An 18196-nucleotide genomic window follows, 5' to 3' on the forward strand; every position below is an offset into this window, starting at 1 on the left:
TGCCACCACCATGCTTCACAGTAGGTATGGTGTGTTTTGGGTGGTGTGCTGTGTTTGGTTTTCGCCAAACATAGCGCTTGGAGTTCAATCCAAAAAGTTCAATCTTAGTCTCGTCTGACCATAAAACCTTTTTCCACATGGCAACAGAATCTTCCAGGTGTGTTTTTGCATAGCACAAACGAGACTGAGCGTGGCACTTTTTCAGAAAAGTGTCACGCCTGAGGTTGCTGTCTGGTGTCTCTGGCGCCCTCCTCTGGCGATATGGGGCCAGTGGCCTCCCAATCTACCCTGAATTGTTTCACCTGTGTGTTCTGTCCCCTGTTCGTTATATCTAGCCTGTGTGTTCCCCATGTCTTTGTCAGAGATTCTCCCTGTCTGTCTGTAAGTACCCTGTCTGCCCGTCTGTTCCGCTATTTCCAGTTGTTACCCCATTGTTCTAGTTATTCCACTTATTAAGTGTGTACTTTGGTTTATGGAGCTTGTTTTCTCCACCCTCGTTTTACCCTTTGGTCCCAGTGTTTGTTTGTATGCCGTTCCCCAGTTATATGATTAAAACCCCCTTTGAAATATACTTTACGCTGTCGTCTGAGTATCTCTCCGCACTTGGGTCCACCGCATTACCACCCGATAACAGAAAAGGCTTCTTTCTTGCTACCCTGCCATACAGGCCAGCTTTGTGTAAAGCTTGTGAGATTGTTGTCACATGCACAGACAGACCAGTCCCAGCCATAAAGTCCTTCAAAGTTGCCTTTGGCCTCTTGGTAGCTTCTCTGATCAATGTCCTCCTGGCTCGGTCATCCAGTTTGGACGGACGGCCTGATCTAGGCAAGGTGTTGGTGGTGCCATACGCCTTCCACTTCTTAATGATGCTCTGAACGGTACTCAGAGGGATAGCTAAAGCCTTCGAAATCTTTTTGTAGCCTTCACCTAACTTGTGCCTTCCTACAACTTTATCCCGGAGGCCTTTTGAAAGTACTTTTCCAACCATGGTGAATTCTTTGCAGAACCATGCACTTCTAGTAGTGGAATCCTCAAGAAACAGCTGGTTTTATTCTGAAATAATCAAAACCACTACAATTGATGTCAGGTGGGGGGACAATTAGACTGGTGTTTGATCTGGAAGTTGATTGGTTGCACCTGAGCAAGTTTATAATGGTATACTCTAAGGGGCTGATCACTTAACCAAACCAGGTATTTCACTAATTAATTTTTACTAATTGTCCAGAATTTTTTAAATGTTTATTTTCACTTTGATGATGAGGGTTATAATGTGTACATACAGCTCAAGTTAGATTTCATTTATTTTAATTTCCAGGGTGTAATGTGACAAAAGGTAAAGATTTCACAGGGTATGATGACTTTCTATAGGCACTGTATGTACATGAGGTATTTCTGTATTTAAATTTGAATAAATTTACTGAAATTTCTAAAAACCTGTTTTCGCTTTGTGATTCTGGGGTATTGTGTGTGGATTGATGGCAAATTATTTTACTTTAATCCATTTTAAATTGAGTCTACAACACAACAAAATGTGGAAAAAGTGTCTGAATACTTTCCGAAGGCACTGTAAGTGCATTAGCTGTCTACGTCTCCATCAGTGAACTATCCCCCTACCTCTGTCAGTGCACTAGTTCCCTGGAGATCCCTGGCTAAGGGACTAGAGGACTAATTTGGATTATTGATTATTTTAGACTGGTTTTACCTCTCTGTCCTCCTCCACGCGTTGGGGCTCCTCCTCCTCTGGGGCCAGCCTCTCCGGTTTCTCTGGCTCCTTGGCGTCCTCCACCTGCTCCTCCACCTTCAGCTGCTTGGTGAGGCGGGCGATCAGTTGTGACTTTAACCCCTTAGAGCTCAGAGAGCGAGACTCCAGCTCCTTACGCAGGTCATTCACCTGGGGAAGGGAAGGGGGAGGAAGTCACACTGAATCAACCACAACTTTACTTTGACTACACTAAAAATCTAAAAACTCCGAAAAAAAATTCATGTGGGGAGATGCTACATCAATCCTTCCTTCCTGGATATAATCACTGAACTCTATTTGATTGGCTAAGTGAAGGCAATGTTTTAACCCTAACTGCTCCCTCCAGGTTAGTTTAGATGGGAAGGATCAACAGTTCAAACTCGGCAGAGAAATCAACCTCAATATTCTCGCCCTCAGGTGCTTGCAGAAAAGAATGCATTGACTTGATTACAATGACTTCGCTATTGGCCTTGATAACACACATACTTCCTGTTATTGTTAGTAGCATAAACAATTGAACATTAGATTTAGACAAAATATTGATTTTGCTAGCTATGTCACTAATTTCCTCTGCCTAATTTCCTCTGCCCCTGCCTGAAGATTAACAACAAAACACAAAATACCATATGGCAGGGAGCCCATGACTTATCAAACCCCCAACAAAACACAACCATTCAAACACCACTGCAACGATGTGACCTGTGTGTAATCAGGAAATACCCTCCCGGTGTCCCCCCTGGACCTTCTTCAGTGCAAGGATGAATGCTTTACATCCTGGATCAGACGGGGGTCATTCTAGCATAATGTGAACCTAAAACTACACTAAATGGCCAAAAGTATGTGGACACCCGAACATCACACCCATATGTGCTTGTTGAACATCTCATTCCAAAACCATGGGCATTAATATAGAGTTGGTCCCCCCTTTGCTGCTATAACAGCCTCCACTCTTCTGGGAAGACTGTTGAAGCATGGCTGCGGGGATCCACTCCCATTCAAGAGGATTAGGGCACTGATGTTGGGCGAGAAAGCCTGACAGTCGCAGTCACCGTTCCAATTCATCCCAAAGGTGTTCAATGGGATTGAGGTCAGGGCTCTGTGCAGGCCAGTCAAGTTCTTCCACACCAAGCTCGGCAAACTGTCATTATGGACCTCGCTTTGTACCTTCACTGGAACTAAGGGGCCTTGCCCAAACCATGATAAACAGCCCCAGACCATTATTCCTCCTCCACCAAACTCTACAGTTGGCACTATGCATTCGGGTAGTGTTCTCCTGGCATCCGCCAAACCCAGATTCGTCCGTCAGACTGCCAGATAGTGAAGTGTGATTCATCAGTCCAGAGAACACGTTTCCACTGCTCCAGAGTCCAATGGCGATGTGCTTTACATCACTCCAGCCGACGCTTGGCATTGCGCATGGTGATGTTAGGCTTGTGTGCGGCTGCTCGGCCATGGAAACCCATTTCATGAAGTTCCCGACGAACAGTTCTTGTGCTGACATTGCTTTCAGAGGTAGTTTGGAACTCAGTAGTGAGTGTTGCAACCGAGGACAGCAGATTTTTACGCGCTACGTGCTTCAGCACTCAGCGGCCCCATTCTGTGAGCTTGTGTGGCCTACCGCTTCGCGGCTGAGCTGTTTCCACTTCTTCCACTTGCTCCTAGATGTTTCCACTTCACAATAACAGCACTTACAGTTGACCGGGGAAGCTCTAGCAGGGCAGAAATTTGACAAACTGACTGGAAAGGTGGCATCCTATGACAGTGCCACGTTGAAAGTCACTGAGCTCTTCAGTACGTCTACTGCCAATGTTTGTCTATGGAGATTGCATGGCTGTATGCTTGCTTTTATGCACCTGTTAGCAATGGGGGTGGCTGAGGTTGCAGCGCCGATGCAGAAGGAGTGAAGTGTGTATATTCCTGGAAATAGCCCATAACATTGGCACAGGAGTTGGAGACGTGCATGAACCAGCATCTGGTCATAGGTTTGCCCTCCTCGCTGATGAACATCGGTTTAGTAGGCATCGTCCGTGGTCGAGAAATTACAATAGCATTCCTCTGCTAGCTCTATCAGACTTGAGTGTTTGAGAGTGATATAAACAAATGCTTATCCATTTTCAAATCAGAAGTGTGAGATCATAGGGATTCAAGATTACGAGGCGTGTATTCACCACACCTTAGAAACCCATGCAAGCCATGAGAACACCAAGTAAAGGTACTCAGCGACTAAAACACCCACTTCTTAAGAGGACACCAACTGTGCACTAGAGGAAGAGTCTGGAACTTTATCGTGTTAAATGCATTTTCTTTAATCTGTTGAGACTTATGAAGGAATTCACAAACAATCTATACTGCAGAAATCACGCCCCGCAGCTGAACAGAATGCTTGACATTTGAGCCTTAGAGGAGGCTGTAGTTTCTGTAATGCAAACACAGAGACTAAAGCACATACCACAGGAATAATAACAGACATGACACCAACTATGCAGCCGAAATTCAGCTGAGAGAAACCAAGCAGAATCGTCAACTTTTACTGTCGACTTTGCCGCCCCATTCACATGTATAGAGCACCCTTGGACACACAGGACGCACCGCGTTTAGGCTAGAATCATTAGCTGAAAGGAGGGCAAGGCATGTTGGCAGGATAATAATTTGCACCATGCTCTGAACCAAGTTTGTTAAGACCCACAAAACTAAGAGGAGCTGCATCACAACTCGGCGGTGCACGTCTAGACGAAGACCGCGAAGAGAACCCAAGTATACACAGCCAGGAATACGTGCATGTCGGACGACACCCTGCATACAACATAACAGCGCAAAGTTTAACAGACACAGAATAGAAAAGCCAAAGGTTCACTGGTATCCAGTCTCGTCACATTCTGTGGAAGTATAAACTGGGCCGGATTTCCAATGCAGGAAACAGTAGCACTGTGAACATGGGGTACTTATCTATATTAAACCACTGGAGAGGAAGGGTAACATAGGTCTGCTGTGGTGAACAACGCACCCAAAAACTCAAAATATACACTCACCGGGCCACTTTATTAGGTACACCTTGCTAGGACCCCCTTTTGCCTTCAGAACTGCGTTAATTCTTTGTGGCATAGATTCAACAAGGTGCTGGAAACATTCCTCAGAGATTTTGGTCCATATTGACATGATAGCATCACGCAGTTGCTGCAGATTTGTCGGCTGCACATCCATGATGCAAATTTCCCGTTCCACCACATCCCAAAGGTGCTCTATTGGATTGAGATCTGGTGACTGTGGAGGCCATTGAAGTACAGTGAATTTGTCATGTTCAAGAAACCAGTTTGAGATGATGTGAGCTTTGTGACATGGCACGTTATCCTGCTGGAAGTAGCCATCAGAAGATGGGTACACTGTGGTCATAAAGGGATGGACATGGTCAGCAACAATACTCAGGTAAGGCTGTGGCGTTTAAACAATGCTCAATTGATACTAAGGGGCCCAAAGTGTGCCAAGAAAATATCCCCCACACCATTACACGACCACCACCAGCCTGAACCGTTGATACAAGGCAGGATGGATCCATGCTTTCATGTTTTTTTACGCCAAATTCTGACCCTACCATCTGAATGTCGCAGCAGAAATCGAGACTCATCAGACCAGGCAACATTTTTCCAATCTTCTATTGTCCAATTTTGGTGAGCCTGTGCAAATTGTAGCCTCAGTTTCCTGTTCTTAGCTGACAGGAGTGGCACCCGGTGTGGTCTTCTGCTGCTGTAGCCCATCTGCTTCAAGGTTCGACGTGTTGTGCGTTCAGAGATGGTCTTTTGCATACCTTGGTTGTAATATGGTAAATTTAAAGACGTATAAGGGTTGTAATCCCACACCTAGGGGAAAAGGTCACAAGGACACCAGATGGTCCTGGAACATCTCAGAAGGGGTGAGATCAGTGGGGGTTGACTAGAGTAGTTCTTGAATATTATTGGTGTATGTAGACAGGAAGTAGACGTTTGTTGAATGAAGGGTGTTGACCTATGTGATGTCTATAAAAAGACAGGTAACGGAAGTGGAAAGTGTGATCAACTTTGCAAACCTGACACGGCTTCTTTCTCTGTGAATAAAGTCTCTGAATGAATCAACAGCTCTGGTTAACGGTATGTTATTTCAAAATACCATTACTTAAATTCTACTACAGTAACAAGTGGTTATTTGAGTTACTGTTGCCTTTCTATCATCTCGAACCAGTCTGGCCATTCCCCTCTGACCTCTGGCATCAACAAGGCATTTTCGCCCAGAGAACTGCCGCTCACTGGATATTTTCTCTTTTTCGGACCATTCTCTGTAAACCCTACAGATGGTTGTGCGTGAAAATCCCAGTAGATCAGCAGTTTCTGAAATACTCAGACCAGCCCGTCTGGCACCAACAACCATGCCACGTTCAAAGTCACTTAAATCACCTTTCTTCCCCATTCTGATGCTCGGTTTGAACTTCAGCAGGTCGTCTTGACCATGTCTCCATGCCTAAATGCATTGAGTCGCTGCCATGTGATTGGCTGATTAGATATTTGCTTTAATGAGCAGTTGAACAGGTGTACCTATTGAAGTGGCCGGTGAGTGTACAACTTGAATTCTGATACCTACTACTATGTACTTGTAGCTCAAGCATCCCATTGTCGAACACCCCCCACCCCCCCCAAGGTCACTTGCTGAGTCAGACATGCTTCCTATAGTACAGGATAATTAAGCCATTCCTAGCCTAGTAGCGTTACAACGCAGTAAAATTATGGCGCAATGTCGCTGAATACAGAATCATATGATGCCTCAATCCTACAAGTATGACGCGGTAACCATGAAGAAGCTGAAAACACTAGTGCTAGCATAATAGAATGCGCTGCTATCTGCTGGTTAGCACTGTCTCATTTAATACAGCTAACACTGTCGTTTACCACTGAACTACGCCCAGCATAAGCAAACCCAGAAACCCCTGGTTACATTGTTGAAGCAACCACTCGCAAGTCAGAACTCTAAATAAAGAGCGCCAAAACCTTTGATACTGAACTGATACCGCACACCCACATGAGCTATTGATCATACTGAAGATATCTTAACTATTCACTACGTAAACTCCTCAACTGGTACACTTGCTGTAGCCTACCGACATGTGTAACAACGCAGAAATCAACCTGCAAGAGAAGATAATGAGACAATATAAAGAGAGGGAGTGGCAGGGCACATCGCTGGACAGGAGAGGGGCAACCGCTGGCGGTCAATTGTTGTCGGGCCTTGCCCGCCGAACACGGCAGGAATATCTGTATCCGAGTCATCATGTTCGACACCCATGGAGGAAGCGATCCCCTGGCGAAAACAAAATATCTATTCGAAACCTGTTCGATTTCCTCGTCGAAAACATCCAACGTTGGGTTCAGAAGATTGGGCCTAACAAACCCCAACCAGATGATGGTAAGAGGACGACCAACAAGTAATACTCTCATAGCCAGTGGTGTCGCACTGTTTAACCATTGCATAAGACGGCTGCTTTAAGCCTTGTCCCTGAACATGTGATTGATGTTTTGCATACGTGTGAATCAGCTGTCCCGTCACCTGAGGGTCCGTCATCTGACGGACAGCTGCGCTGTTCGACTTAGTGTCCTGCCTGAACTAAGGCAAGCTTTATTGATTAAGCGATTCACAGTTATATTCACTGATGGACTCAGATCTCTTTATGTTTATGTAAAAGTACAAGACATGGAATCCTACCTTCATAGACTTCGGATCAAGCTTGGTCCAGTGTGTAGGGGTGGTCACCTCCTTTGTATCAACTTCATCCTTCTCCTCTTCCTCCTTCAAAAATAATTATTCAGACAGAGAGAAAGAAAGAGAGAGAAAGGGGGACAGCAAACCATCAGCACACCACTTCTCCCCTGGTTGAAACCGTGCAAGAAGCAAGGTCACATCTGTCTCTCATAGTCTGGTCCTAGTGAACTCTCGACCAGTAAAAGTCCACTGCTACTGTAGGGTACACAGGGAAGCTCTCTAGCTCTTTATAACCAATGGAAATGCCTGTCTGTCTGTCTGTCTGTCTCCAAACTGAGCGTGTATGGGGTTTCCCATTAGTTCTGTTCCTCTGTCCAACAAACTGTCCCAGAAAAACCAAGCTCTACAGACAGTCCAATCAGATTCCAAAGGGACAGACGAGAGACAGAACTTTAGGGAAGTTTTCATTTTGAGTTCAGCAAATATTGAACTTAAGTAAAAACATTTGTATAAAGGGAAACATTAGAACATCCACATTCAAACCCAACTGGCTATGCAGATTCCAGCTTATCTGTTGAGAATTCTCATTGGTTCCAAGTCAAATCAAATCATATAATGCATCCCACATGCAATTAACTACATTCAAAGGAGGCTATTTTTGGGCTCAAAGTGAAACACAACCAAATTCATTACTTAACCAATACCACATTCAAATCTTATGCCCAGATTTACACCCATTTGAGAGTTAGTTTGAGGAGCTGGAAGCTGTTTTACCAGTTGTGACAGTGTTGTTACAATACAACCTAATCTCCTTCCACTGTATGCATCTGCTGAATGTGGGGGAGGGTGGGGGTGCGGACGGAGGGAGGGGGGCAGGTAAGAGGATACAGGAGAGGAAGAGTGAAAGGAAAATTATTTTGTCTATGATGATATCTTTGTGTGTATGAGTGGTGTGTATTCTGTGTGTGATGTGTAATCTGGGTTTGTTTGTTTTTGTAATTCCTGTGCCTTCCTGTGAGAATTGGAAATAAGAAGAGAGGTATTAGCGGTTCAGTGCCTGTTCTCCATCGGCCTCCTTTCGCTCGGCCGACAGCTTCTCAGCCAACTGCTCCCGGAGTCCGCGCGACAGCCCCTCCCACTCTGAGCGGGTAGGAAGACAATGCCAAACATCCGGGAGAAACAAAACCACTGTCTCCACATGTGCAGGGACTGTCCGCCCCTTGTGTGTCTCCTCAGGGCGGTGATAGCGAATCTCTGCAAAACGATACCTGTCGCAAAGGAAGAAGGCGCATTGGAAAGTAACATTCTGGTCAGGACACATCTTATAAAGGCCAGCCTTGCTAGGGCTAGCCACAAATTGTATGCTACAGCCTCCACCCCCCCCCCCCCCATTCTAAATGATATTGGCGTAATTACAGTGACCCTTCCCCCAACAGCACACATGATTAGCATGGAAACCCCATCTGGAGCTTTCCAATGGTTGTCAGGGGTACCAGCAGCCATTTTGGGAAAGCTTCCCATCAACCAATCATAGATTAATGCGTGGGATAGCTTACATGCACCACAGAATGGGGGTTGTCAGAAGAGAGACAGAATCAATAGGACACAGTGAAAGCAAGTTAAATATGTAAGATATTTAACAGAGTCTAAATAAATAAATGAATGGAAAGTAAAGTGGTTTCTTCTGGTCTGGGCGACTGCTCATCAAGCCACAGAATCAATGCATTTGTTTATTCATAACCACATATGAGGCGGGACAGTGTCACAGAATAGTTAACATTAAAAAATATATATATAATAAATGGGCAAATTAAATCATATAAAAGAAAGGAAGAAAAAAAAGGCATCCATTCCCATGTCAGCTTTGAGATTTAGCTTCTGGGTAATCAAACCACAAGCCTAATCACATGGTCTAGGAGAGAAAGGGAATATTAGGTGAGGAGAGGAGCTGCACTTACCACTGAGTGCATAAACTCAGGTCAATGCCTGTGAGAGCCTTACAACAACGTATGGCTGTCTTTATGAGGACGGAGACGTCCTTCTCTGGGTCCGCTCCGTCCAGAGACGGGGACCAGTGGCCCCCGATGGCCATGGCCTCATCTTTACCTCTCATCCCCACCAGGAACTGAGAGAGAGAGAGAGAGAGAATAGAGAAAAAAAAGGCATTTGCTCCCATCCTTCTATGGCCAAGACATATTGAAGGTGAAACTTTAGGGAAAAAAAACTGGAGTTGTGTTTGTTCCCCATTTAGTGTTCAGTTATACAATGGGAATGGGACATCACAGTCAGCTCTCCGCTGACTAAGCCTGCGTCACTTCATTGAGCTTCTTCAGCTGCATATTAGTGTGCGCGTGTGTGAGAGAGAGTGTACACTGTATGTGCATGATGTACCTTGATGAGGCGAGCAGGATGCTGGAAGGCGTCTCTGAGTTCCTGGGGGTCCTCAGCTAGTGCACAGGACTTATGGTAGAGATCCTCTAGACTGGGGTTGGCCAGCAGCATCACCTACACAACATGACAGAAAAATAATTTATGTCCATCAGAGTGCTTCATAGAATGGAAAATGTCCTTCAGCTATAATCACATTCAGATATAATAAAGATGTGAACAACAACAGTCCAATACAAATCACACAGATTGGAGCCTATGTAGCTAGAAAGAGCAGCATGACACTAGCAGTGCCCTCCTATGGCATACTGTGGTTACCTTAGCGCTGTAGGTGTGGTTGGCATCAGGTGGGTCCAGCATGGCAGTGTTCATGACCAGAGAGTCCACCTCCTTGTGCATGATGTGGAAGTTACAGTAGTTGCCGAACTGGAAGGGTCGTGACAGGGGGAAGGCGTCCACCCAGGTGAAGACAGCATCAAAGAAGTCACTGGGGATGTAGAGGCTCTGGTAGCGCCTCCTCAGCTCCATCATGTCACAGTTAGAACTGGAGAGGAGTGAGAGCACACAGTCTCAGAGCCCAACAAAGCACCTTATTATCTCATCCTGCATTTCACCTGGGAATTCACATTCTGGTGGCCATCTCTTCATTTGGAGATTCTATCACCACCACATCAATCATTAACTCAAATTGATCTGATATAACCATTAGTTGACCCACCCGTCCAGGCTGAACTTGGAGAACTGTACGGTGTAGCGGGAGACCACCCTGCGAGGGCGTCTGGGGGATCGCTCACGTCTCGGGGGGCGTTTGCGTGTTGGTGAGCGTTCTCTTGACCGCCTGCGCTCACGGCTACAGAGAGGGAGGAAGGGAAAGGACATTAGTTTAAATTAGTAAAATACTATATCAATTTATTTTCTTTCTTCAAGACAAAGAGGTGGACATTAGGGTTGGGGGTATAACAGTAATACAGTATCCCGCGGGATTTGATTTTGCACGGATGGGATATCTGTCTGTGTCAAATGCTGCTGTCGGGTTCAAACAGCTATTCGCTGACATGATGCCATACATGTCGTTAACTGTCCACTTTGTCACACCTGACACAAGCTACAGTCAAAATGCCTACAGACGGGGCGCTTAGTGGCGTAGCACACTGATGCGCATACCACATAATCGCAAGGTTCCTGGTTCGATTCCGACCCTCGACACGTCTTGCATGTCATCTCTCCTCTCTCTCCCATCCTTCCTGTCAATCTCTACTGTCTCTATCCCAATAAAGCAGAAATGCCCTAAAAACAAAAAACAAACAAAAAAAAGACTGGCTTTTTCCAGAAAACCACACAGCGGACAACATTGTTGATGCACTCCGCACGGCACTTGGATGTGAATAAACTCTTGGCTATAATGACTGACAATGCTGCTAACATTGCAGCCGCCATCAGGGCCCTGAATTGGCCATGGCTCAACTGTTTTGGCCACAACCTCAATCAGGCGGTCACAAACGCAGTGCAGGACCAGAAGCAATGGACAGACCGGGCCCTTGGAGTCAACCGTGCAATTAGGACTCCCAGAGCATAGTCTCATAACAGTAACTAAATCAATATTTTATAGACAAATGATAGCCTACAGGCTATATGACAGGACATGAGACAAGTTATTACAAATGCAGTGTGTGACGCTTCTTATTAAAGTATCATATTATGCTATCCAACTGTTTAGTTTAGTTTGTAAATAATTCAGTTTTTCAACGTAGATTAAATATATGGAGCAAAGATGGCTCCCGCCAGCCCCACGCAATGTTATATATATTTTTTTTTACCCCGGTAATCTTTGAGGACGGTATAAAGGTATGAAAAAATGTATACCGCCCAACCCTAGTGCACATATGCGATTGTTGTAATCACAAACGCATTCAACCACAGAATCTAACTTTAACCCTAAATCAAAATGAAATAACTCTTGCTCAACAGTTTGAGACCATATTGTCATGTTGGGTGTTCAGCCCTGACCTGCGTTCTTCCTTTGTCCTGAGGATGAGTTCTGGCCGGTCATTGCGATTGGAAAAGCGAGGGGAGGGGTCCATGCGTCGGACGGGCTGAGGTTGCGGCATCATCCTCACTGGTGGCTGGAGAAGACCCCCTGAGAAGACATCTGAGAACACAGTGAGACAGACAGAGATGGTGGCACAGAAGCAGAGACACACAGACAAACAATGTGACGAACAAAAACATATACAGTGCCTTCCAAAAGTATTGGAAAGAGGAAGCATTTTGTCTTTTAGCTCTATACTCCAACAGTTTGGATTTGGAATCAAAGTAGAGATTCTCAGCTTTAATTCAATGGGTTTTTTTTTCAGATTGGGTTCACCATTTAAAATGTACAACATTTTTTAAACATACTCCCTCCCCCTATTTCAGGGCTCCAAAAGCATTGGAAAAAATCATATAATAATGCCCAAATAAAGTACTCATGTTCAGTTGGTCGACAATCCTTTGCCTGAAGTCTGACCCTTTTGACGCCACCAGACATTGGGTATATTCTTGTCCCATTGTCTGTCTGTGTGTCTCTGCTTCCCGCTGGGACCATACAGTGCCTATAGAAAGTCATCATACCCTGTGAAATCTTTACCTTTTGTCACATTACACCCTGGAAATTAAAATAAATCAAATCTAACTTTTTTGAGCTGTATGTACACATTATAACCCTCATCATCAAAGTGAAAATAAAAAGTTTAAAAATTCTGGACAAATTAATTAGTGAAATACCTGGTTTGGTTAAGTGATCAGCCCCTTAGAGTATACCATTATAAACTTGCTCAGGTGCAACCAATCAACTTCCAGATCAAACACCAGGCTAATTGCCCCCCACCTGACATCAATTGTAGTGGTTTTGATTACTTCAGAATAAAACCAGCTGTTTCTTGAGGATTCCACTACTAGAAGTGCATGGTTCTGCAAAGAATTCACCATGGTTGGAAAAGTACTTTCAAAAGGCCTCCGGGATAAAGTTGTAGGAAGGCACAAGTTAGGTGAAGGCTACAAAAAGATTTTGAAGGCTTTAGCTATCCCTCTGAGTACCGTTCAGAGCATCATTAAGAAGTGGAAGGCGTATGGCACCACCAAAACCTTGCCTAGATCAGGCCGTCCGTCCAAACTGGATGACCGAGCCAGGAGGACATTGATCAGAGAAGCTACCAAAAGGCCAAAGGCAACTTTGAAGGACTTACAAGTCTTTATGGCTGGGACTGGTCTGTCTGTGCATGTGACAACAATCTCACAAGCTTTACACAAAGCTGGCCTGTATGGCAGGGTAGCAAGAAAGAAGCCTTTTCTGAAAAAGTGCCATACTCAGTCTCGTTTGTGCTAACAATCCTAAACATACCGCCAAAAGAACAACGCAGTGGCTTAAGAATAGAAAGGTGAATGTCCTTGAGTGGCCAAGTCAGAGCCCTGCCTTAAATCCGATAGAAAATCTGTGGATGGACTTGAAGAGAGCAGTCCATAGCCGCTCACCACGGAATTTGACTGAACTCGAACAATTCTGCAAGGAAGAATGGGCAAATATTCTCCAATCTAGGTGTGCAAAGCTAGTAGAGACATATCCAAACAGATTGATGGCTGTAATTGCAGCAAAAGGTGGCTCTAAAAAGTGTTAAATCAGGGGACTGATGACTTTTCCAACCCTGTTATTCTTGTTTTTCATAAATTGTTGTTTTTTATAAATTTTCAGAACTGTTGCCTTTTTTTTTGTTTTTTTCAGTTTGAAAAGTTTTTTTTTTCATGGGTTTTGATTTCAGGCTGTACGACAAATATATTAACTATTTCAAAGGGGTATGATGACTTTCTATAGGCACTGTATATACTGAAAAATGTATCCACTCACTGCAATGTAAGTCGCTTTGGATAAAAGCATCAGCTAAATGGCATATATTATGCTCTGCCAGGCCTGTACTGCAGCCATCTTCAGTTGTTGTTTGTTCAGGTCTTTTTGCCTAAAGTCTTATCATCCGGAAATTAAATGCATGTTCAATTGGATTTAAATCTGAAGATTGACTTGGCCAGTCAAGAACTTTCCGCTTTTTGGCCCTGAAAAACTCTCTAGTTGCTATGGCAGTATGTTTTGGGTCATCGTTTTACTGTATGATGAAGCGCCATCCAGTGAATTTGGAGGCATTTGCTTGTACTCGCAGTGAAGCCTTTGTAGTTTGGCTGGTGACGTATTCTGCGGATGGCAGTCTCTAACACATTCATGCTTACTTCCTGGATTCTTCAGTCATCCACTGTAGAAGTCTTCCTTGGCCTACCAGCCCGTTTGCGATTGCGATTGCTGAGCTTACCAGTGCTTGCTTTCTTTTTTAATGATGTTACAAACTGTTGATTTGAGTCTAAGGTTTTGGCTCTTTCTGATTGATTTTTCTGATATTTCAGCCTCATAATGGCTTCCTTGACTTTCATTGACGTCTCTGTGGTCCTCATGTTGACAGACACCAATACCAGACTCCAAAGGAAACTGTAATGCCTAGAATCAATACTAGACATTGACAGCTCTTATGCCTGCACAAATTATGTGACGCAACACACCTGACTAACCAGAAACACCTGTCAAGCCAATTTTCCAATACTTTTGGTGCCCTGAAATAGGGGGACCATGTATAAAAAGGGTTGTAATTTCATCATCTCAATTTCTTTCCAAGCTGTTTCTTTCTCCTCCACGTGTGTACTCTATTCAGCTAAACATCAAAGTCTTACAACTAAGTCTCACTGCGAGTTCACATTTGTTCATAGTCTGAACATGCTAAAGTGGAATTGTCGAAGACTGCCATCCTTACTTTGGTGGGTTAGAATTGCCTCCTTATGTGTAAAAACAGCCATTTGAACAGGGGAGGACCACCTACCTTTGGGCGGTGGCTGTGGCAGCAGGGGCTGGGGTGGGTTCTGGAGCAGGGGGACCAGGGAGGTTGCAGAGAGCTGGGCCTGGAGCAGGGAGGGGGGGGGGCCCTGGGCTTGAACACTGAAGGTGTTGGGGGTAGGCAGAGACTGCATTATTTTAGGCCCTGGAGGCTGGTTCTGGAGGGGAAGAGAAAGAGAGGGAGGGAGCAAGAGAAATGTAACAGTATGCACCAGTCAACCAGTACAAAGAAGTACAAAAGTAAGTAGCTAAAGTTTGTATAAGAGTGCTCAAGTAAAATAGAACTAGAAAATGTGGACAAGATTTTTAAATCAGTGGTGCCCAACTATGTTGTCCTGATGACATATTCCCCTCCCCCTCCCATGTCTGTAAAGAAAGGACAGCTAGTGGTACTGTGAGGTAACACCATATCAGTGGAGGAAGAAATTAGAGGACGGGCTCATTGTAAATCAGGGTTCCCACACCTTCTTAAACATCAAATTCAAGGACTTTTCAAGGACTTTCCAGGCCCAATTCCCTCAAATTCAAGGACCCAACACGGCATAGTTTGGCCTGATCAGACGGGGATGAGACGGCCTACAGGAGAGAGGTCGACCGCCTGGCCCAATACAGCCAGGAGAACAACCTCTCTCTCAACACCGACAAGACCATGGAGCTGGTGGTGGACTTCAGGAAGAAAGGCTGGGAACAGGACCCTATCACCATCAACGGGTCTGCAGTAGAGAGGGTCAACAGCTTCAAGTTCCTTGGCGTCCATATCTCCGACGACCTCACCTGGGATGAGCACACCAATCAGGTGGTGAAAAAGGCACAGCAGCGCCTCTTCCACCTCAGGCGGCTGAGGAAGGTTGGCATGGGGCCCAAGATCCTGCGGACCTTCTACAGGGACACTACCGAGAGCATCCTGACGAGATGCATCACTGCCTGGCACGGCAACCGCACCGCCCTCAACCGCAAGGCACTGCAGAAGGTGGTGCGGACAGCTGAGCGCATCAGTGGATGTGAGTTTCCCTCCATCTAGGACATATACAACAAGCGATGTGTCAGCAAAGCCCGGAGGATCATCAGAGACCCCAGCCACCCCAATCACAGCCTGTTTGAACTGTTGCCGTCCAAAAGACAGAGCCTCCTCCGGAGCCTCAGGGCCAAAACTCAGAGTCTCTCCAACAGCTACTTCCCCCAGGCCATCAGGCTCATGAACAAGCCTACCCCAAACCCATGAATTTTTATAATGAGAACTAGTAGGCTTTACAGAAGCTCACAGACAACAATTAAAAAGAGAGAGAGGCTTGAATGTGTGAACACTTCTCAATTGTGCTGTGTTATAATGGTTCATGTAATTTTGGAATGAATATCTTTGTTTTTATAGGGTCTCTGATTTGCATAGGAATCAATTACACACTGTGTAAGAACAGAGACAGAGAAGAATGGATGAGCAAAAAAACAGAAAGAGAAAATTACTATTATCCTTGCATTAAGATGGACTCAATTCAACTCTGAGTGATTTGTTGATGACATTTTAGCATTTTAGCTCATTTTAAGAGTATCATAGCAAAGGGTCTGAATACTTCTGTACATGAGGTATTTCTGTATTTCTGTAACAAGTCCGTGACACAGAGGCGGAGTCGAGGTACTGTTTTCTGGGAGTATCCCGTTTATTTTCATAAAATGTTCGTAATAATTCCACTGTTCGTAATAATTTCAATGTTCGTAACACCACGCCACTCGGCGACTTTCCAGTCGCCCTCCTTCTCTCTCGAACGCCGAGGCACACACATCTTAAACCATCTAGTCAACAAGGCTTCATTTGCAACAGGTGTGCAACGGAGCCTCGCCGACGTCACCCTGGCCACGGCCCTGTAGCTCCCTCTACAGGCCGAACGCTGCATGTCCCCCCACATACCCCCACCGCCCGACACAGGCCGAGGACACGACGGCCGACAACCTACTCCCCCCCCCTGCACGGGAGAGGAAGTCTGCCACGACCATCTGCGCCCCCGGTCTGTGCACGACCGAAAAGTTGAAGGGCTGCAACGCGAGATACCACCGGGTGATCCTCGCGTTCACATCCTTCATGCGGTGGAGGCACTGGAGGGGAGCATGGTCGGAGTAGAGGGTGAAAGCGCGACCCAGCAGATAGTAGGCGCAGATAGTGGGCGCCGACCGCCCACTTGATGTCCAGGCACTCCTTCTCCACCGTGCTGTACCGGCCCTCCCTCTCCGATAGTTTGCGGCTCAGGTACAGCACCGGCCGGTCAGCCCCCTCCACCCGCTGGGTCAGCACTGCTCCCAGGCCTCTATCCAACGCGTCCGTCTGTAGGGAGAAAGGGAGGTTAAAATCAGGCGCATACAGGACCGTTTCTCCACAAAGAGCTCCCTTAAGGGCCTCGAACGACCCCTGGCACTGGCCCGACCATTGGACCGGATCCGGGGCACCCTTCCGGGTGAGGTCCGTCAAGGGACTGGCCAGCTCTGAAAACCCCGGCACGAACTGCCGGTAATAGCCAGCCAGCCCCAGGAAGGCCCTCACCTCCTTCTTCGTCTTGGGCCGCGGAGAGGCGGCGATGGCCGCAGTCTTTTCAATCTGCGGCCGCACCTCCCCCCGACCCAAGTGGTACCCCAGATACCGGATCTCCCTCCGCCCGATCACGCACTTCTTCGGGTTGGCCGTCAGCCCCGCCTGCCTCAGGGACCGCAGAACAGCAGCCACACTCTGCACATGCTGCGCCCAGGTGTCACTGTGAATGACAATGTCATCCAGGTAGGCCGCAGCATAGGCAGAGTGCGGCCGCAGAATGCGGTCCATGAGGCGCTGAAAAGTGGCTGGGGCTCCGAACAACCTGAAAGGGAGCACCGTGAACTGGAATAGCCCGAGCGGAGTGGAGAATGCAGTTTTCTCCCGGGATACCGGCGAGAGTGGAATCTGCCAGTATCCCTTCGTGCAATCCAACGTCGTGAAAAACTTGGCCGTGCCAAGCCGGTCCAAGAGCTCGTCAACCCGGGGCATCGGGTAGGCATCGAACTTGGAGACCGCATTAACCCGTCTATAATCCACACAGAACCGTATAGCCCCATCCAGCTTGTTGAGAAGCACGATGGGGCTACACCAGTCACTGCGGGACTCCTCGACCACACCCAGCTCCAGCATGGCTTCCAATTCCCTGCACACAATGTCTCGTTTGTGTACCGGCAACCTATAGGGACGCGTGCGCACCGTTAAACCCGGCTGCGTTTCTATGTGGTGGTCGATAAGCGTAGTCCGACCGGGCAGTGGAGAGAACACGTCCGCGAACTTAGCTTGCAAATCTGCAACGTCCGTGGCCTGGCTAGCAGAGAGATGGTTATCAATACCGACCGAAGTGCTAACTTTTGATTTTGGGACTTCCGGACCGAACTCATCTCTCTCTGGAATTATTGTAGCCAGAGCAACAGTGACCACG

At 46.3% G+C, this 18196-nt stretch overlaps 1 protein-coding gene across 3 annotated transcripts in view; it reads right to left on the reverse strand.

Annotated features, from left to right (window-relative positions):
* The window catches only part of LOC310824207 (cell division cycle and apoptosis regulator protein 1-like), a 67079-nt gene that overhangs the window by 21861 nt on the left and 27022 nt on the right, over positions 1–18196 (reverse strand). For all 3 annotated transcript variants that reach the window (XM_083697021.1, XM_083697019.1, XM_083697020.1), the window contains 9 exons: positions 14743–14914; positions 11858–11999; positions 10569–10700; positions 10169–10394; positions 9854–9967; positions 9421–9587; positions 8520–8730; positions 7466–7549; positions 1703–1891 (listed from right to left, as the gene is read on the reverse strand). In XM_083697021.1, coding sequence (XP_083553147.1) covers positions 1703–1891; positions 7466–7549; positions 8520–8730; positions 9421–9587; positions 9854–9967; positions 10169–10394; positions 10569–10700; positions 11858–11999; positions 14743–14914 — 1437 coding nt within the window. The remainder of the gene's footprint in view (positions 1–1702; positions 1892–7465; positions 7550–8519; positions 8731–9420; positions 9588–9853; positions 9968–10168; positions 10395–10568; positions 10701–11857; positions 12000–14742; positions 14915–18196) is intronic.

The sequence above is a fragment of the Argentina silus genome (assembly GCF_951799395.1).
Source record: "Argentina silus genome assembly, chromosome: Y".
Lineage (NCBI taxonomy): Eukaryota > Metazoa > Chordata > Actinopteri > Argentiniformes > Argentinidae > Argentina > Argentina silus.